General features: G+C 39.1%; 1 protein-coding gene across 2 annotated transcripts in view; it reads left to right on the top strand.

The window, feature by feature from the left end:
- The window catches only part of LOC117389786 (protein ITPRID2), a 61051-nt gene that overhangs the window by 1263 nt on the left and 37051 nt on the right, over nt 1-22737 (top strand). For both annotated transcript variants that reach the window (XM_033987508.2, XM_055230495.1), the window contains exons 2-6: nt 10422-10497; nt 14617-14733; nt 16966-17008; nt 19408-19457; nt 19893-19943. In XM_033987508.2, the coding sequence (XP_033843399.1) occupies nt 10446-10497; nt 14617-14733; nt 16966-17008; nt 19408-19457; nt 19893-19943 (313 nt within the window). In that variant the 5' untranslated portion in view covers nt 10422-10445. The remainder of the gene's footprint in view (nt 1-10421; nt 10498-14616; nt 14734-16965; nt 17009-19407; nt 19458-19892; nt 19944-22737) is intronic.

Consider the following 22737-nt stretch of genomic DNA (forward strand, 5'->3'; position numbering starts at 1 on the left):
TGATGTAGTATGTAAATGTAGCTTTTAAGGGTAAATTCTACCAAAGTGTAGTCAGCTTCGCACCATTACAGTTTTAAAGTATAGACATTAGACCTTCATACAGGCGGCTTGGAGTATGTTGCCTAAGGACATGATGTGAGTGACTTTAACAGTATTTATAGAAGCAAGTAGGGCTGCAACTAATGATTATTTTAGCAATCTTGTAGTCAGAAAGACTTTTAAAAATAAAGTATTATTGATAGAATTAAGATTTTATATTTTTTTTACAGTTTGATGTAATAATGCGTCTGTCTTTGTTATAAAAGGTCTTTACATATGTAGAGTCTGATTAGTTCAGATAATGGTTTGGATTATCAAACTACCTTATTTTCCGGACTATACGTCGCTTCAGAGCATAAGTTGCACCAGCGCAAAAATGCGTAATAATGAAGAAAAAAAGCATATATAAGATACACTAGATTTTAAGTCGCATTTTTTGGGGAAATTTATTTTACAAAATCCGAGACCAAGGACAGACATTTTCTCTTTAAAGGCAAGTTATAATAATAAGAATAAAATAGAGAACAACAGGCTGAACAGCAGTACAGCACGTTAATGTAACACATTTATGTTTATTCACCTACATGAAGCATAGACAACGAACTCATCACGTGTCTGGTATGTTTACGTAAGATATTAACAGTATGCCGGCTTGTCTACAAACATTAGAGACATGAGAGTTCTTTTCACTGATGTTTACTGTGGTGTTACTTCTTCATCACAGTTCACACTGTAGAACTAGCAAACACATAAAATATAACATAAGCTCTTGCTCATATTACATGTACACACAAAATTGCATATGAACAAATGGAAAATATACATATCGCTTTGGCCCGCTAGTAAACAAACCGGTGAACCGAAAACTTTATTTAAGAAACAATTGAAAAGTAAAATATAGTGCTCTGTCGGGTAAGACTCTACATTAGTGATTAGTAAAAAACAAGGCTGAACTGGAAGACAGGAAGTAGTTTTTGTTACTTTAAACTAGACTTAGGATAAACTAGATATACAACTTTATGGTCTTATAAATAAGGGGAAATTAAATATGAAATGCATAAAAGAAAACAAGTCAAGTACATTTTCCTACAGGTATTACAAACGCACCAGCTCCATCTATTGGTCAATCAAGTGAACTGCAACATGCATAAGCAACTGTTACATAACACATATTTATTCAGCTACATGAAACATAAACAGCAAACTGAATAAGTGTTTGGTTTAACGTAAGATATTAACAGTTAATCAGATAACTAAATCAGAAAAAACAAGTTAACAAGTTTACTTTCGCTCTCACTCCAAATCACTAAATCCATTGAATTCATCCTCGACACTTCAAGCGACACTTCATCCTCGGTGTCACTTCTGAACTCCGTCAACTCCGGAAGTAGATGAAGTGCTGTTTCCGAATGGCTGTCATACTGGTACAGAGCCTGGAGTGCCCTTGCAAGGTTGTCAGTGTCACAATAATGAAGGTGCGAAATTATATATTTTAATAATTTCACATATAAGTCGCACCGCTGGCCAAACTATGAAAAAAGTGTGACTTTTAGTCCGGAAAATACGGTACAACTACGATTATTTGTATATTTGACAAGTCACTATTAGTCGTAGTAGTAGTCGTAGTAGTAGTCGTAGTAGTAGTCGTAGTAGTAGTCGTAGTAGTAGTCGTAGTAGTAGTCGTCACAATAATGTTAATAGAGGCCTAGAGTTGGGATGGGCAATATATCTGTTCCAGTATTGATGTTGGCCAATACTGATACTCAATACTGATATTCAGTATCAATATTATTTGGGTGGTGCTCCATTCTGTGTACCCTTTTTGAACAGACTAATGACAGAAAATGGAAATTGAACACTGCTACATGTTTGTGTAAAGATACAGCCATATAACACATTGTGTATCCACATTATTGTGTGTATATGTTACTGAGACATAGCCTCACTATGGATTTTAAAAGATAAATATCAGTATCGGCAAATAGCCATTATCAACCACAGCAGCAGGCCAAATATTGGAACTAGGTATCGACTCATAAAATCCATATCAGGCCCTCCCTAGTCTAGAGGTGGGTCTATGGGGCCATGGAGATTAGCAAAGCAACAATAAAGTTTTTAAAGTTAATCAATAAACATTTCCTTTTAAAGCTGCATGATGTAACTTTTCCAGTGGGTTCTCTGTCACCATGGTGATATTATTGCTTCTAGAGATAGACCAATATTTGTTTTTCAGATTCTAGAATGTGATGATGTCATTCTCCCAGTGGTGAAGCCAGAGACAGTTTTCCCTGTTCATTCCACTGTAGTTTTCCATAACATATTCAAAAGGTAAAGTCACAGATGTTGTACCTGGTCATTTCTATTGATGACTAGACCAAGAACTCTGTATTAACAACAAAAAACTGCATTTAAACTATTCTTTTGAGCTGCCCCATCTGTGTTAAATATTATTGGCCTATAGAATGTTGTGAGGATAAAACCCAGCCATATGGGTTGACCGATACAACGGGCTAATATTTGACAGTTTTTAGAGTGGTGACCTAATTCCACTGCTTTCTAGGTTGGAAGTCAAACAGGGCTGTGGATGTCCAAATATTATTGCCATAGATATAATTTTTCTTTATTCTTTATGTCTTTATGTTTGGGTCAAGCAGTGCACAGTTTAGACCGTAATTGAGTTTGTAGTAATAGGGCTGGGCAATATGTGGATAAAAATGAATCATAAAGCTTGTGTCAGTGCGGTATTTTCTCAGCATGGCCATATCATGATTCACTCACTTGAGTGCAGCTCCATGCTCATAAAAAACCCCACCCCTCCTATTGGTCAGCTTCAACAATGCTCTGTGAGTGACAGGTGGATTTAACCAAACACAATGAAGTGTACCCTTTCAGAAGAAGATGTTTAGTTTATTTACCTTTTAAAGACACTAAACATAAATTGTGATAAAATCGAAAGTATGATCCAGCTCCAAGAAAATTGCAACATACATTTTTTGTCATATTGTTGTGTACAGAGCTCAATTCACCACCAAGCTCATAAATTTGGCTTTGTTCATCTATTTGTGAATGAGACACAATATTTACCCTTAAAGAGCAGCATCAGACTTGCAGATCGTCCACACTGTTAAGATACCCAAACAAAGCAAGTGAAGTGAAAAATAAAATGCAACTAAACAGCAAAAGATGTCAAAGATCAACTATTGAAAATGAAAGTAAGAGGTGTCACCCTGCACTTACTATAGTGAATTGTGCATTAGATTAAGGCCACTAGTGCTGCAAAATGACTCTACTTCAGCGCTGCAGACAGAGCTCAAAGCACAACACAGCAGGATAAACACGTGTACCGTATTTTCCGGACTATAAGTCGCACCAGCGAAAAAATGCAGAGAAAAAGAAGAGAAAAAAAAAACATGTTTAAGTCACACTGGACTATAAATTGCATTTTTGGTGGATTTATTTTTCAAAATCCCAGACCAAGAACAGGCATTTTATCTTTTAAAGGCAAGTTATAATAATAACAATAAAATAGAGAACAACAGGTTGAATAGCAGTGCAGCACACTAATGTAACACATTTATATTTATTCAGCTACATGAAGCATAGACAACGAACAGAATAAGTGTCTGGTATGTTAACGTAAGATATTAACAGTTAATCAAATAACTAAAGGATAAAAAATAAGCTAATAAATTTACTCTCAATCTCACTCCAAATCACTAAATCTATTGAATTTTCATCCTCGATGCCGCTTCTATGTCAACTCTTGAAGTAGATAAAGCGGTGTTTCCGCGTGGCTGTTATCCTGGGACACAAGTCTGGAGTTCCCTCATGCTTTTGTCAGTGTCACAATAATGAAGATGTGAAATTATATATTTTAATAATTTCACATATAAGTCGGGCCCCCGGCCAAACTACGAAGAAAAGTGGGACGTATAGTTCGGAGAATACGGTAGATGTTTAACTCTTATCTTGGCTGTTGGAACATGAAAGTTAAATTTTTATTAAATTAATTTATAGAAACTGTAACTGTAGTTCACATTTAATGTGGCCTGTTTACTACAGTCTGTTAACAAGTACTGGTAATAAATATTCAAAGGACGTTTTGATCGGTCTGTCAGATCTTTCATATAAGCGAAATGTTTCTGTTTTGGGGACATACTGATGTGCAATCAGGAATAACAGTGTTATTTCAGGTAGATAAACTACTTGTTTTTTATGTTGTGCTCATAGTTAAAACAAATAACAACTAGTATGTTTTTATGGAAAATACAGTAAATTAATGTATTACTTGATTCATCAAAGTAAATAATCGAAAGATTACTCGATAACTAACTAAACAAAACGCTCTGTTCCACCTTGTGATGTCATACAGGAAGTGCTCCACTGTGTTTTTAATCTTCTTACACCTTCTCTAGAATCATTTGGATGATTTCAGCCCTGGAATTGCTAAATCTCTTCTGAACAAAAGGTAAAAGGTAGCTTTTGTCATGAAGCTGTAGTTTTCAAGTTATCACAAGGTGAACCAGGGCATTTTGAGCTTTGGAGATGTAGACAGCCTAATAATTCAGGATTACTCAAACTTGTGTGCATGAAACCTAACACAACTCAAGGTAAGTTTTTCATGAGGTAACAGCATTTCTTATAGCTCACAAGTCAATTTTGCGTAATAAAGGACCTTTAAATGTATCAAACCTACATTTATTCAGTCATAAAACTGTAAGAAACTTCACACTGTAGGGGCTTTCTGCAAATTGATATCAGGTTAACCCTTTCCTCACTGTGTCAAATAGAGTTGGGCAATATCTATATTTTTCTATTCGTCATACCATCCCCAAATTATACCATGATGGATAGTATTATTGATTGACCCAAATAATTAATAAATTTGAATTTTTTCCTTCTATAGCACATACAGGGTATGTAAAATAGATAAAATAACACTAATTTATTAAGGAGCAATGTGAATCTTGTTGATGTAAATACAAAACACATGGCAAGGCAAGTTTATATGTATAGCACAATTCCTACACAAACTAAGTGCTTTATAGAATAAGAAAGACATTAAAAGCAGAATATAAACAAATCAAAATATAAATAATCATCATACAATTAACATTAAAAGAGTGCAGAACAAAAACATTTTAGTCAAATGCACAGCAAACCAGAACCGTTTTGAGCCTGGATTTAAACATGATCATAGTAGAGGCCTGTCTCACTTCTTCAGGAAGAAACGCTAATTCCCCATGTTTAGTCCTAACTCTGGGCACCACCAGGAGGCCGGTCCCTGATGTCCTCAGAGTGTGAGATGGTTCATATGGCACTAACATTTCAGAGATGTACTTTGGTGCTAGGCCATGGAGAGACTTGTACACAAGCAGAGCTGGTTTAAAGTCTATTCTCTGAGCCACATACTTCCTGATTCTAGTCAGGACCCGAGCAGCACACTACCAGTGTGATGATGATCTCAGGTGCGCTGCGTAAGAATCAGAAGAATCAGAATAAGAAGACTTTTATTGCCATCATCTGTGAACATAGTTCACAAACTACTTACTTCGGTGATAAAGTGCAACATAAAACACACTGAATATATACAACTACAAATAAGGACATGCACAAAGTTAAAAAGATATGCTTAAAAAATGAAATAAAATACTTTAATAAAATAAAATACTAATACAACAGTGCAAATGTGGCTTATTAAAGTGGCCGGTATAATAAGGTTTAGCAAAACTTTACTATATCGCGTTCCAAATTATTATGCAAATTGTGTTTAAGTGTCATAAAGGTACAATTTTTTTGTTTTCCATTGAAACTCATGGATGGTATTGTGTCTCAGGACTCTTTGGGTCAGTAAAATCAATCTCAGACACCTGTGCCAGTTAGTTTGGCAGGTAAGTCCAATTAAAGGAAAAACTACTTAAGAAGGACGTTCCACATTATTAAGCAGACCAACATTTTCAAGCAATATGGGAAAGAAAAAGGATCTCTCTAGTGCTGAAAAGCATGAAATAGTTAAACACCTTGGACAAGGTATGAAAACCTTAGATATGTCATGAAAACTTAAGCATGATCATCGTACTATTAAGAGATTTGTAGCTGATTCAGAGCGCACTCAGATTTGTGCAGATAAAGGCACGATGAGGAAGGTTTCTGGCAGACAAATACATGGGATTAAGAGAGCACCTGCTAAAATGCCATTACAAACCGCAAACGGGTATTTGAAGCTGCTGGTGCCTCTGAATTCCTGCGAGCATCAAGGTGTAGGATCCTCCAGAGGCTTGCAGTTATGCATAAACCTTCTATTCGGCCACACTTAACCAATACTCACAAGCAGAAACGGCTCCAGTAGGCCCAGAAATACATGAATACAGTCTTACTCCCTGAGTGCCATGCAACCCCGATGGTCCAGATGGATTGAGTGGTGGATGGTTGGTGGACGGCCACCATGTCCCAATAAGGCTATGATGTCAGCAAGGAGGTGGCAGAGTCATGTTTTGGGCCGGAATCATGAGGAGCTGGTCGGCCCCTTTAGGGTCCATGAAGGTGTGAAAATGACCTCTGTAAAGTATGTGGAGTTTCTGACTGACCATGTTCTTCCATGGTGCAAAAGAAGGATTGTGCTTTCCTTTCATATTGCATGTCAAATGACACTGCATCAGTGACACCATACACAGACTCAACAAATCTGATTGGAGACATTGGCTTGGAGGGTGTGGGGACCAGACTGATATCCCTCTGTATAAAAATATTGAGAGATATTCTGGATATTCTGGATTTGCCAAGCGGCCATCAAGTGATTAATCTATTAAACGACTAAAGGACTACAGTCCTACTTGTGGGTGGTACATTTCTATTGCTTTGTAGGGGTAATTTAAGTCATCTTTTTTCTGAAAATTCACACTTCTATGCACTTGGTTAAATCCACCGATCACTCTCTCAGAAGTGTTCTCTCTTTTTCTTACTTTAAAATAAGGTATGGATGAAGAAAGTCTAAATATCTCTTTGAGAATCTTTTTAAACACTTTAAGTGCTGAAAACACTACATGTGACTTTGATTATATTTTTCGCTATCTTTTTATTTTTTTTATTTTTTATTTTTTTACAAATGCTAACACTGATTAGTTGCTAAATAAAAATTGGGAGTCTAAAGTACTCTGTCAGAATATGTGAGCTGCAAGTCTCTATGTGGAGGAGTGTTTAACTATAGCTGCTCAAAGATGCACAACTTTCCAGAGCCTGAGTGAGGTGTTACTCTTTCATGCCAGTGTTAAATGTAAAAACGCAGGATAAAAGCTTGTAAGATGTTTTTTCCCATCTGTTTACAGTCTCGTGGTAATTTAATCTTGTGAGATCTCATGGCACAAGATCTCATCCCATCCCTAGAATTGAGCTATTGAAGTAAATTAGTGAATCCAGATATGACAATTTTAACTAAAATAACAGATCGTCACAACAATAAAATCACTTACTACATCTCTTACTACATTATCGTGACTATTATTACTGCAGCTACAACTACTAGGCTACTGGCTCTTAGTCCCCTCTGCTAATTCCTCCACATAAGCAGTTTGTTAAAGTTGTGTTGTCATTGAGGTCTGCGGTGACGGCTCTAAAAATAGCTCTGAACAGGAAGTGGTGAGCACTATCCCAAATGCACACTTCCTGCCTCACACGCCGCTGCTCCTGTCTGCTCCTCTATCTCTTCTCCTGTCTGCTCCTCTATCTCTTCTCCTGTCTTTTCCTCTGGCTCTGCTCCTCCTCTGGGTCTGCTCCTCCTCTGGGTCTGCTCCTCCTCTGGCTCTGCTCCTCCTCTGGCTCTGCTCCTCCTCTGGCTCTGCTCCTCCTCTGGCTTAGGACTGCCTTAAAAATCAGATGGGACTTCTGATTAAAAAATAAATAAATATTTTACACATTACTTTTTGTACTGTGAAATGCTAACCTTGAAGGGGAAGAACAGACTAATGATTGTACTTAGTATTAACTATTTTTGATACCAATATTACAATCATAATAAAAAACACTCTTTATTTAGACAGTAGAATGCCATTTTCAACACTAAATGGTAGTACTTTCTTTTATATTACCATGTGGCCTTACATCTGTGTAATCCCTCAGTCGTCCAGGTAGTTTCCATAGTGATCCATGGTATAGTATCTATGTGGTCTTAACCAGACAAGTGTGAAAGTGCATTAACTGGTTCAATTGGAAGTAAAGTTCAAACGTTGTTGCTGTTTTCAGCCATACCATACTTTTTCAGACTGCTTTCAAACTGCTGCTCAAACAAACCGAACAAAGAAAAATGAGAATAAACTCCTCATTTCAGGTTGCAAATAGCCTCGGAAACGAGAATGAAGTAGAAACCGTTTTCCCCATTGGCCGGAGGAAAGTCCTGAGTCAATCTGTTAATTGTCAATTTAAGTTAAGCTAGATTTTACCAATTTGTCAGACATTTGCTCTCAACACTGGGTCATCGGTCACAGCAGATGAGGTGTCAGAGCAAGAGAACGTTTACTTTAGGGACGTGATGGCTACAAGTGAACAGGACTGGAGTTTGCTTGGAAACGTACAGAGATCACCTCCAGAAGGTGGTCTCAGTGTGGTTCTTTAGTCTGCACCAAATATAACTGGTCCACTCTCACACCAGCCCAAACCAACCAAAATTGCAGGTGTTCCAAACTCATTTTCATTTAATTAATTTCATTTATTTTATATTTATACAAGGAGATGAGTGAGTCATCAGTTCCCTGTTAAAATACAGAACAATACAAACAAAACAAAAAACTACGTTGGTCAATTTAAAACATTAAAAACAGGTGAAGGCATGATTATAAATGTTTATCACCAGATTATTAAAGTGCATTAGTGGCACCAGTGTATCCAGTGTCCTACTCCATTTTTGTAAAGCAAAATAACCATTTTTTTCCCCCATTTTAGTTCTTTAGAGTTACCAGTTTTTGAACGAGATATCTTGTATTAAAAGTTCGCACATCGAAGTTCAACAAACAAGTGAGATATTAAGGCAGTCTATCAAATAGTTCCTTATAGATACTTTTTATATAGTGTTATTCTCTTCTGACAGATCGCGATGGCCAGCTTACTTTTTCATAATGTACACAGTGATGGGTTTTAAATTAATAACCTGTTATGAAATAAAGACCTGAGTGAAAGAGTGGATCTAAAGGTTTCAAATTAGAGGCTGAAGTCTGAAGTTCTTTCTTTAATTAAACTTCAGTTTTTTGTTGCAGTTTTTCATTGTATTTTTTCTTCTATGTGCATGTCGGTCTGCAGTTTCATTCACTATATTAATTAAAAAATGTAAGGCTATATCAGGGTCATGGAATGCTGATGTTAACCTGATATCACTGTAATACATGTCAGAGATGAAGGATTGTTCATTGAAATGAACAAGCCGCTTAAACCAGACTAAATGGTGTAGGTGTGAAAGCCCCCTAATACTAATCGGGATACAGCTCAAGATCATTCTAAAGCTATTTAGGAAAAGTTCATTTCTGTTCTGTGAGTAACTTTTTTAATACACACTCAAATGGGTATTTAGTTTCGATACCAGTTTTAGTATTCATTAGTATCTGATTTTTGATACTTTTGACAGCCCTAGATTGAATAGATTGTTTTCATTAAATACAATACGGTGATGGGTGTTTGGTTTCATCCATATTGACTGAGGAGGCGCTGAAACATGCAGGGGATCATCATCATCATTTCAGTTTTGTAAAAATTGCCAGACATTGCTATACAAAGGTCACAAGTGTATTTTCTGAGATAATATAATCACATACAACCATTTTTGTTGATTCCTTGCTATTCTGTTTCCATTAGAAATAGAAAAACAATATCTGCCAGATACCTGTAATACAGCACTAGCACCAGTACCCCCCTGATGTCTAATGTATAATATAAACAAAAGCAGAACTATTTGGATAAAGTTGAGTTCAGCTGGAATATTCAGAGGCCTAACTGTCAGTTGCCCTCCCACTGTCTCCATGGGGTCTATATTCTGTGTAAAAGTTGCTACTCCTCTCCCAGATTTGTGAGGCTTCTTGACCCAGGCCCCAAACTTCTGAGGACGGCCCTGCTTATCCATAATGTTTTCCGTTAGACTGTAGTTGTTTTTACTGATAACAAACTACATTTATATTAAAAACTTGTTTAAACATGGAACTTATTCGCAACATCAAATTTATAATTATTCAAATCCATGACATTTTTAAACTGTTGATTGTAAACTGCAATTATTTTTGCGAGACAAAATTTCAATATCATCCGATGTTTACTACAAACATGTTCTGAAATACATGGGACACTATCTCTTTAAATCAAATGTGTTGTTTTGTGCTTGACTTGATTTGTTTGTGTTTTCTCAGGGGCCCAGCTGACCCTGTGCTGTGATGCAGGGGCCTGTGGACAGCTCAGGGGCCCTGGAGCCCAGCCCCCCTGCAGGTGAGGAGCAGCTAACATTACTGATGCTTGTCTGCAGTCTTTTAGATAGATAGATACCCAGTTTAGACCCAGTTTAGACCTGCTTGTTTCATTGTTTAGTCCTGCTTTAGTCCTGGTTTAGTCCTGGTTTAGTCCTGGTTCATCCCTTATTTAGCCCTTGTTTAGCCCTTGTTTAGCCCTCGTTTAGCCCTCGTTTAGCCCTCGTTTAGCCCTCGTTTAGCCCTCGTTTAGCCCTCGTTTAGCCCTCGTTTAGCCCTCGTTTAGCCCTCGTTTAGCCCTCGTTTAGCCCTCGTTTAGTCTTGGTTTAGTCTTGGTTTAGCCCTTAGGCCTGTACTCTGAAGTTGAATGACTCTTTGACCAATCAGCTGTGATCTGAACAAGAGAGGAGATCCAGCACATATTATTTTATATCAGTGTGCAGGGATTTATAAAGTAGAATGATACTTAAACTATTTAAACTAAATATATGCTATCATAATTAGTAAAGATCTAAAAACTAAACTGTAATCGTGCAGATTTGCACAAGTCGTGCGCCTTTACATGTTTCTTGTTGCAGACATAAGTGCTGTTCATTCAGTCCATGGCGCTGTATGATGATGTCATTGACGCTTCTTCTATGTCGATGAGTAATATTCAAATAGGCTCTACTTTCTCCATGGCATAATGTGCGTGGATGTGATTGGTCGCCAAGTGACAACTTCACATGAACACAGTGACTGCGTTTCCTTTGGCTTGGTCTTTATTATTTGAATTCTTCCTCTATTTCATTATTTTGATTGACACTTCCTTGTGTGTGAAGTATGTAGCTCTTAACTCTTCTATCATTCTGATTGGTCGGCTGGTGCTAACCCCATCTTTGTTCCTGCTTCATACTACTGCTTATCTAGAACCACCCATAATCTGGGTTAGTCTATCCAGATAAGAGAAATTTGTACAGGATAAGTTCAGACAACTTCATAGTACAAGCCTCTGGTTTCGTCCCTGGGACTAACCCTGTTTATACTAGTTTATCAGCTAGTCCCTCTTGAAAAGAAGCATCCACTTTAAACCAGGTTTGAAAGATATTAGAAAAAATGTAAAATAAAAAAATATGTATTGTCTGTGTAATCCTAGTTATCCAGGTATGAGCCATAGCAAAAGAAAAATTAAATTCTGTCAACTGGCCAAAAGTTTTAGAGAAGACATTTCACTGCTCATCCAAGCGACTGCTTTAGTTCTGGTCAGATCGCTGGTGGACACTGCCTTTGTATCCGTCTAAAGAGAGGAGCTAATGACACTGAAACTAACACACCTATTTGTATACAGTTTGTTTGTTAGCTTGGTCTATTGAGGTCATTTATCTCCAATTTATAATTTCATCATCAGGCCTAAATCAAAACAAGAAAAAACATAGTGATAGCCGGTATGCTAAGGTGTGAACAATTATGCAAAGTATGAGTCAGGCACAGTTTACACTTGGGTTGTTTTCACCTTGCCTAGTTACGTCTACATAAAAGAACATTGGCTTTGACAGCGGTGTGCTTGGGCTGGTTTCAACAGCCGGTCCGAGAGCACTTGAAACAGGAGGTTTTGGAGCAGCTTCACCCGCACTCTGGAGCAGAGTGAGTGTGCCTTGAATGTGGCTGACCTCAATCTGACCTATGCAGTCCACGATGATGGTAAAAGTCCTTGGAATTGGGCAAAAAGGTGCTTCAATCACATATTTATATGAGCGGGCACTGCAAAGCTGCTGTTTGACACGTTTGCCTTACGTTGGAAATTTGGATCAACTTAATATCTTAATACATCTCCTCCTGCCTGTGTCTGCGCAGGTGAGCCTGTGTCTGTGTCGTTCAAAAAGCTTTTTGTCCGCCAACACATACAGTCCACATGGTGTATTTAACCACAGGTGAAAGAAAAGATCATCGTGCATAGGGGAAGTGAGCGTGTACATACATTTTCACGGGGCTCTGCCCACTTCAAGTGCGTTGTCATGGAAATAAGTTTGGCTATCAGCTAATGGACGCTCGCATGGCTCATGGTGTAGTGTTTAAGGGTGAATGATGCGCATTGTATGTGAACAAGGCCGACACAAAAGTGAAGTAAACACAACTAAATCTAGTGCGCACTGGGATTGGTTCACAGAATCAACATGTGTGATAATGACCTTAACCTCCTGAGACCTGGCGTCCTCATATGTGGACAACACATTTTGGGTTGTCTAGGCCACAATGTAAATTTTTAGAAGAAGAAGAAGAACAGCAACAAGAACAGCAATAATGCAAATATATTATATATTCAGTATATATTTTTAACAGTTTAGAATGTTTGGAATATTTTTTTTTTGTTGTTTGTTTTTCTTCCTGCTCCTGTCAGCAGCTCTTCACACGAGACACATTGTTCCAAGAGGCACCATTGTTGTTTTTTTTATTTTGTTTTTACATCAGGACAAATGTTGCTGTGTTCAGGGTCTTTAATAGTTTTTGAAAATCATTATTCAAATGTTTTATCTAAATGATTAAAATGTCCACATATGAGGACATTTGATTTACATATTTTTTTCTCAGAAACTACATAATGCAAAAAGATATTTTTTTGTATCAGGTCCAACCAGCCCAAATAACAAAGAGAAATTAATAAAGCCTGACATGCAAGAGCTCGGGTCTCAGGAGGTTAATGTAGTTCAATAGACCCAGCTAATAAACAGGAACTGTTAACAAATAAGTGTTGTTTTAGTGTAGATGGCTCCTCCCTCCACTCTTCACATAGATATAAGGCAGTGTCCAGCAATCTGACCAGAACTGCAGAAGTCACTTGAGAAATTAAACAGCTTCACTCTAAAACTTTTTTCTTTTGCTACATATTTATTTCAGGATTTTCATATCTTTTTGACAGACGTTCAGTTCTGTTTAAACAAAAGTGAGTGTTAACAGTACTTGTCAAACTGTGTCAAGACTAAACCTAGAGATTAAACATAAGATAAGACCATATTAATAAGGCTAACTAAATGCAGCCAGAACCAGGCATGAAATGAAACACAGCTCCAGGTATGTTGATTTCAACCCAGTTTAGTTAAATTTTGGTGGAACTTTTTTCAAAATATGTTGCAAGAAGTTGAATAATCCTTGAATGATCTTGTGGGACTGCAAGATTAATCACAATTGAATTAAAATCACAATTTGACTAGTCACGATTAGGAAAGCACAAAGGCTGTAATTTTTGAAGTATCATAATTTCCTCCACAAACAACAAAATCTGCCTTATTTTGCTAAAAACTGCTTACCCTGTAATTTAGAACAAACATGTTATGAAATGTGATTCTTGTATTACTTTTTCATGTCACATTTCAGTCTTGTTGTCAGTTCTTCTGGATGCGTTTAAAATGCTTTGAGCAGAATCGTATTATTAAAACTAGCCTATTATGCAAAAGGAACTCTTCAGAGGGTAAATGAAAAGAAACACAATTTTAACATGGTTAAAACCTCTGAAATTATATTTAAAATGATTCGTACATGTAATGTTTATTCTCTTTGTATTCAAGACGGCATTGCTCCATTCTAACCGATTTTTTATCACCAGTGCCCACTGCTTTGTACTTACTTGAGTATCCAATTTTATTTTCATAATCGGTGATAGGCAGAGGATTCAGTGCAGCTATCTGGAGGAGCCGACAGCTACATGACTGTTTGTCGTTTAATTGTTTTGAATACAATGATTTAATATGTTTTATAGATATCACTTTAGTTTTTTGAGACTCTGAGTCTCCCTTCCCTTTGCTCCCTGTGCTATGTCACTCCCCGTTCATAACACTATCACAACACAATCAGCGTGCATCTCACTAATGACACTACTGTATGTTGCATCTAAAACCTCTTCAGGCATGTTTTTGATGAGGGAACAAAGTTATAACACAGTAGAAGGCTTAAAAAATTGATTTTGCATAATAACCACTATCCAAAATACAACACAATGATCCACACGTGTCATAGATTGCAACTATATATATATATATATATAATATAGCAGACACAAGCACAATGTCTTCTTTAAAAGATATATCTAAAAAAAACATCCCAAATTGTTCAGCCCTAGTGCAGAGGAGAGGACTTTACTGTTTTTGTGTTTATTATTTTGTCCCAGAACGCAGGCGTCGTCTGTGGGCTCAGAGCAGAGAGTCCATGTGGCAGTCCTCCCCCAAACCATCATCGGACCAGGACCTGAGTCAGAACCAAGACCCAGGCAGCGGACAGCACAACGGTCAGTATTACACCAACCCCTGTGGTAGTGTAGGACAGTGGGTATAAATGTACCCATTGCCCTACACTACCAGTAGTGTAATAGGTCTGACATGATGTGTTTTTACAGCACAAGAGAAATCTGATTATCAAAAACACCTGGTGACAAGATTTTGATTTCAAATTCCCTGAACATGACTTAATTGTGTCCCCAGATATGAGGCAGCCATGGTCAAATCAAATATAGCTTTATAATTTGATACAATTGTAATGCTGATTTATTGTTAATTACAAAAGTATTGGACATGATGGCCAAGTTATTTAACGGATTACACAGGCACAAAAATATAACAGTCACCCAGTTATGATCCATAGTTGATCCATCCCTCTTGAAAAGAAGCATCCACTTTATACCAGGTTTGAAAGATACTAGAAAAAATGTAATTATTATTATTATTTTTTTAAAGTATTATTGTCTGTGTAGTCCTAGTAATCCAGGTATGAGCCATAGCAAAAGAAAAATTTTACTCTGTCAACTGGACAAAAGGTTTTGAGTGAAGACGTTTCTGTGCTCATCCAAGGCACTTCTTCAGTTCTGGTCAGACCACTAGTGGACACTGCCATATATCTGTCTGAAGGGAGGAGCTAACTACACTGAAACTAACACAGATGTTTTTTTTTTACAGTTTCTGTTTGTTGGCTTTGTCTATTGCACTACACTAAGTGTGAGCTGTGCCTGAGTTATATTTTGCACAATTGCATACATGAAAGAAGGACATCACATGTAGAAAGCCCTCTTGACTTGTGGATATTCAAAATGCACCCTCAATAGATCTAAGAGAGCTAAAAAAAACAGGACAACAGGGAATCTGAACCTGTCTGAAAAGTTTCACAGGATTTCTCTATTTCAAATCTACAAACACTTTAAGACAGAAACTGGTTCACCCAAAGGACAAAACCCAGAGGCACAAAGAAAGCAATGTGGTCTACTCCATTCAGTGTAGTGAAGAGTGCAGTGAGCGTTACACCGGACAAACAAAAGTCACTTCATAAGAGGATGTACCAACACTGTTGCAAGAGCTCCTCAGAACCCCAGTCTGCTGAACAGCTCCATCTCAAAGCCACTTACTACTCCTTTGAAGATAGTGAGGTACAGATCACAGTCAAAGAAAACAAATGGTTTATGAGGGGAATTAAAGAAGGAATTTTTGTTTGGAAAGACAGTCTATAGTTGAACAGGAATGGGGGCCTTAGACATAATTTGTCTCTGATTTATAACTTCATCCTCCAACCTTAATCTAAACAAGGAAAACAATTACGGAATGATTGTGCAAAATATGACTCAGGCACAGTTCACACTTAGTGTAATTCACTGCACCTAGCCAACAAATACACACTGTAAACAAACAGGTGTGTTAGGTTCAGTTAGCTCCTCCCTTCAGATGGAAATAAAGCAGTGTCCACCAGCAATGTGACCACAACTGAAGAAGTGACTTGGATGAGCAGCGAAATGTCTTCACTCAAAAAATCAAAAACAGACAGAATTACGATTTGTTTTGTTTTTTTACTATGTTATAATTTGGCCTTTTAGTTCGCATGACGATTATCTAGTCAGAAAGCAGAATGAGTCTCACATGAGTCTCTCATTTGTGTTGCCAGTTTCAATACTGAAATCCATTAGATTTAAACCTAAAAGGACTCTCTGATTTGAATGGTCACTGCCGAAATTCCAACACCTGCAGACAATCACTAATCAGAGCTAGTGCAGCTTCTGCAGAGAAATAGATGTTTTTCTCATTCTTAGTATATGGACAGGCCATGCTCCATGTGAAAACTCAGAACCTCCAGAATTCACTCATTGGCTGCAGAGGCTGCACTAGCACTGATCCATGATTGGCTGCAGGTGCTGGAGTTTTTATCAAATTATAACATAAACAACTTGGAAATCATGTCCATTGTTTTTGTAAGTAAATGGTATAATTAAAAGCTATATTTGAACATGCTTGTCTCTTGTCTGATAGGTCATTGTTATGAAATGAGTACCGGTAATAAAAATGCTACCTTTTATCTCTTTACAGTGTTGGTGTTCATCTTAATAGCCTCACTATCTCTTTAGTCATGATATAGTCCCAATTTTAACCTGCTTTTGTCCTATTTTGACCTGACTTTGTCCTGTTATAGACCTAGTTTAGATCTGGTAGTATTCAAAGGTGAAACTGTCTTTACATGGTACATTTTCCTGTGTGTGTTTCAGGGCGTGTCCCACACAAGATCAGCACCTGGCTGTCTGAGTGCAGGTACTGTCCTGGGATGTGTTATACATGATTACAGCTCTTTATCTGTCCGCTCTTTTAAAGCCAGGGAACAAGAAAGTCAATATTTAAACTGAAAGTTAAATATTTAACTATGTTCTATGAATCAATTTTTTTAAATTATTTATGTAATTTTATGTATTTATATCTTTCTATCTCCTTCTCTTCTTTCTACCATTTCTTCTCACCTTGCATGTATCTGTCACTTTCTCTCCATCTCCCTCCATCTTTCGTCTCTCTCCCTTTCCTCTTTCTCCTTCTCTGTCTTCCAGCAGCAGTTCACTGCTTCCCTCTCTTCCTTGCACCTTACACCCCCCCACTTTATATTTCTCTCTCCATCCATCTCCTCTTTCCTCTCTCTGTCTCACCCCCCTCCTCATCTCTTCCCTCCTCCACCTCTCCCTCTCTCCTACCTCTATCATTTGGAGTTTGCAGGTGGATAAATCCCTCCACCCCTTCTCTCTCTGCCTCTCTCTGCCTCTCTCTGTCTCTCTCTGCCTCTCTCTCTCTCTGCCTCTGTCTTCCTCTCTCTGCCTCTCTCTTTCTCTCTCTGCCTCTCTCTCTCTGCCTCTACCTTCCTCTCTCTCTCTCTGCCTCTCTCTCTCTGTCTCACTCTGCCTCTGCCTCTCTCTCTGCCTCTCTCTCTCTCTCTGTCTCTCTCTGCCTCTCTCTGTCTGTCTCTCTGCCTCTCTCTGTCTCTCTCTGGCTCTCTTTCTCTCTCTGTCTCTCTCCATCTCTGTCTGCCTCTCTCTGTCTCTGTCTCTCTCTGCCTCTCTTTCTCTCTCTGTCTCTCTCTGTCTGCCTCTCTCTCTCTGTCTTTCTCTGCCTCTCTCTGCCTCTCTCTGCCTCTCTCTGCCTCTCTCTGCCTCTCTGTGCCTCTCTCTGCCTCTCTCTTGTCTCACTCTGCCTCTCTCTCTCTCTCTGTCTCACTCTGCCTCTCTCTCTCTGCCTCTCTCAGTCTCTCTCTCTCTCTCTCTCAGTCTCTCTCTGTCTCTCTCTGCCTCTCTCTGTCTGTCTCTCTGCCTCTCTGTGTCTCTCTCTGGCTCTCTTTCTCTCTCTGTCTCTCTCCGTCTCTGTCTGCCTCTCTCTGTCTCTGTCTCTCTCTGCCTCTCTTTCTCTCTCTGTCTCTCTCTGTCTGCCTCTCTCTCTCTGTCTTTCTCTGCCTCTCTCTGCCTCTCTCTTGCCTCTCTCTTGCCTCTCTCTGTCTCTCTCTGCCTCTCTCTGCCTCTCTCTGCCTCTCTCTGTCTCTCTCTGCCTCTCTCTGTCTCTCTCTGCCTCTCTCTGCCTCTCTCTGTCTCTCTGCCTGTAAGCCTGTGTGTATTTACTGTGCAGCAGAACCAGGCTGGTGTGAGTAGAGCAGAGCAAACACATGAAGCAGGGCGGGGAACAGGTCGGGCGAGCAAGCCGTGTGTGTGAGCACGCTCTTATCAGCTGACCTGCTCACACCCACAGCACAGGACACACATGGGGGAGGGGAGAGGAAAGATTTTTAGTTTATTTAAGTTAGATTTTTAGTCTGCTAAATGTCACACTAATTTACTTTAGTTTAGTCATCGCCCTAAAAAAGCATATTTTTTATTGGTCCACATTGTATTGCATGGCATCATGGACCTCCCCTACATGGACGTTGCATTTGTATTGTCTGGTTTTGGCTTCTTTGATGAAAAAATTAAAAAAACATGATATAACACAATAAGTCAAATCCTCCAGCTACGGTAATTTTGACCAAGACTAGCTCAAGTTTAGATGATGTGTGCCCAAGCGGTTTATGGCAGCAGCTCACTGCTCCTGACAGGTTGTCCCAGTAAAGTAAACTATACCTTAGTTTGAAAATATCCTAGTTGACAAATTTGAAGTGCAATTGGCCCCCTTCACTTGAGGGGAAGGGCAGTGGGGTGCACTAGTCTTGACTCTTTTACTAGTGTATGTAGTTTTTCAGTCGGCCCCTCTGTTACAGACGGAAGCTTCCTGAGCGCACTGGTGTGTTACTGTAGCAACAGGTGGAGGGCTCAGGGCCAACATGGCAGCCACACGGTGCCTGTAGAGGGACGTGAGGGCCATGGCAAACAGACGTTACACAACACTTTATGTGTGTGCTCAGCGCTGTCCTGAAGTTTGTCCCAGTGATAACACGAGCTTGTGTAAGAGTTAGCAGAGCAGAGCCACTGTCAGGACCGTCCAGGACGCTCCATTAAGCTTCAGGAGAACAGATCTGGTCCTGCCTCGCTCCTGCTTGCGCCTGCCTCTGGACCTGTTAGCTCAGAGTGACTGTTACTGCTGAGGAGGTGGCTCAGGGCTGGACAAGGAGAGGTTCAGACAGGATGGACTCTCCTGCTCCTCCTTATGTCTCATCTGAGCCTTCCCTCTTCTCTGTTTGTTCATAGGACGCCCATTGGAGCTTCTCTGGATGAGCACAGTGGCTCCCCGAACAGGGGTAAGAGATCACTCTAATACTCCATGAACAGCACTGTGTACACTGTGTGGCACAGCCCAGCGTGGCTCTGCATTTGATGTTTGTGTGAAGAAGAGAAGAGGATACTGACTGTTGGAAATCTGTGTTCTGCATGAAGAGTATTTGAGTTTACCACAAACTCATACACAACACAACTTTCCCTCATGTTTTTTCAGTAATCTCTTTGTACTAAAGTGTTCAATTTTAAGCATTTTATGCATATTAAGGCAGCTGGCCGGCTTGAATCAAATATTGGCTTTGCTGGAAATTTTTGTGCCAATATCCAAAAAGCTGAAAATTGCAAATATCAGCTGACTATCTTGGCTATGGTGTTTTAAAGACATGACAGGAGCATGTTATAAAGTTGTGACAGGGGCACCCATGACAGGGGCACACTCTAAAGTTTGTTCTCTACAGGTCTAAGGAACGGCTGCAGTTTTGAGGATGACCTGTCACTGGGAGCTGAAGGTCAGTATGAGACAGCCTTTCTTTTTTTGTGTATTTAAACTATGTATAAACAAAACACATATAAATATTACACATGTCACAAATGTTTGACCAAAATGATGGTTTTCCAAAGTTGGTGTTTCAAAAGCATGTTGCCAGTCCTGATACCAGGGCTGAGGGGGCTGCTGACACCAGTCCTATACACCACAGTGTGAATACTGAGCAGAGCAGCTGGAAGGAGGCTTTAAAATGCTTATGAGAATACTGCCCAGTTTTTCTTTTTTTAATTTGGTGTTTATAATTTACTTCTATATACACTGCCTGGCCAAAAAAAAAGTCGCCACCTGGATTTAACTAAGCAAATAGGTTGTGGTTGCTGCAGTCGGTCCGGTCTAGGTTCAGCAACAGTCTGTGCTCAAAGAATGAGGTCAGCTGACACCTGAATATACTGAATGACCAGGTTATTCCATCAATGGATATTTGCTTCCCAGATGGCACGGGCATATTCCAAGTTGACAATGCCAGAATTCATCAGGCTCAAATTGTGAAAGAGTGGTTCAGGGAGCATGAGACAACATTTTCACACATGGATTGTCCCCAAAGATTCTCAATGGGGTTAAGGTCTGGACTCTGTGGTGATGTGCTGGAGAAGGCTTTGTGCAGAGGTCAGACTCTACCATCATCAATGCAACATCTTGGTGAAAAATTAATGCAACACTGGATGCAAATAAATCTTGTGACATTGCAGAAGCTTAATGAAACAATGCCACAGTGAATGCATGCGGTAATCAAAGCTAAAGGCGGTCCAAATATTCGAGTGTGACTTTTTTTTTTTTTTTTGGCCTGGCAGTGTGTGTATATATAGGTAAAACCATAGCTGTTACCTAGCACCCATAATGTTAACAAGGGTCAAAATAGTTTCAATTAGTGATAAAAATAAAAATAAGTGACAGCATCTTTATTGTTAAAAGAAGGTTTAAACTTACAAAAAATGTGTGTGTTCCTTGCTGTACTGAAATGGAAAAATTTAATTTCCGTGTTGATGACATGGGTAGAGGGATTATGTTTTAGAACTCAGGACTACATCAAATCAAATATAGCATTTACTGATACATAGCAAAACATAAACACTGGCCAAATTGCTTGTTATAATTTGGTGTTTTAGTTCTCAAGTTGATCATCCACTCAGAAAGTAGAATGAGCCACTCAGGAGTCTGGATTGCCAGTTTCAATGCTGAAATCCAGTTGTTCTGAACCTAAAAGGGCTCTCTCTGATCTGAATCATCACTACCTAAACCCCAGCACCTGCACCCAGTCAGCATCAATGACCAATACTTACACTGCACTGATTTATTCAACAGTACAAATGCTCACTTTGCACAACAAAGTGCAAACAAGTGGCATAAACAGCACTTATGTGTCCTAACAAAGCACTGTGTATTATCTTGGTAAAACAGAAAAGCTAAAGAAACGGCGTGTCCCGGTATCTTTAAGGTACTGGTATGCAGAAAAAAAAAATGGTATCCAGTCCTGCCTGTACTGAATTGTTCTCATGCATTTGACGAAAATGTGTCTTGCACCTGTACAGATATATTGAGATATATTGATATAAGCACTTTACTGTTCAATAATCAGGAAATGTGTGGTTAGCATGCTAGTTGTTGTTAGCTTCACTGTCATGGCAAAACTCCCGTCTACTCCATTGTTGAAATCTCTTACATGTTCAGAGCATCCTAATTATTATCCACAATATTATAGGTTAAGCCTCCCTTTGCTCTCCGCCAAGTCCATCCCCCTTCAGAGCGCCATCACAACACAATCAGCGTGCATCCCGCTAATGAAACTACTGCACATTGCATTACATTTGTCAGGTTGCTGTGTACAGTTTTGTGTCATGTTTTTGTATATTTATGGAGAATTGTCTTGTGTGAGCATATTTGACATTAGGGATGGGACGATATACGATAATATCGTTAATCACGATAAATAAGGTCCGCAATTAATCGTTCGTGGCATTTTTTAATAATCGCGATCATTGCGCACGATTATAATTGCCTTTACGGCACCACACTGCCTCATGTTTCCAGTTCCAATACAACGTTTAGATGTTAGTTTGTGGTGTTTTCTCACTCTGACATAGCAATGACACTTGTAGCTTCTGTGCTTATCTCTGTCTGAACTATATTCTGTCAGATATCAACAATAAACAAAGTCTGATCCGTAATTCTCCACAGGAACGTACCAGTTAAAACGCAAAACAACAGAACGTAAAATGCACCATTATGCACACATTTCTGCATCCATTCGTTTCCCAATTCACCAAAGTGCCTTAATTAAAAAAATTAAGTGTTCATCGACGGGCACTTGCGTCACTTCCGGCGCAACAAGGACCGGTCCATTTCGACAGCATGGCATTGAGGAGTCATATTTTCTTCCGGGTACGTCTGTTTACGGAAAACCATGGCATGTGATACATCATCCTGTCCCGCTGCTCATTGGCTGTAAGGGGAAAACGTCACTAAATGTGTGTGATGTAATTGGTTGATTCTACAAGGGGAAGAGTGGGGCGTAAACTTTCAGTCATCTGTAGCACTGATTCGCTGTCTGCGGCCTCAGTAACCCACAACCCCCACCTTATTGGCCAACACTGGTGTCAATCACAAGCTAACACGTGTGTTTAGCACTGGGGAACAAAGTTGGCGCTGTCAGAAGTTTATTATGCCTGAAATCGACTAAAGAAAGGCAAAGAAGTGACGGAGCAGATTTCATATTTGGAGTACTTTCCTGCAGCAGATTGGACATGGAGGATCTTATT

This window comes from Periophthalmus magnuspinnatus, chromosome 21 (assembly GCF_009829125.3).
Source record: "Periophthalmus magnuspinnatus isolate fPerMag1 chromosome 21, fPerMag1.2.pri, whole genome shotgun sequence".
Classification (NCBI taxonomy): domain Eukaryota; kingdom Metazoa; phylum Chordata; class Actinopteri; order Gobiiformes; family Gobiidae; genus Periophthalmus; species Periophthalmus magnuspinnatus.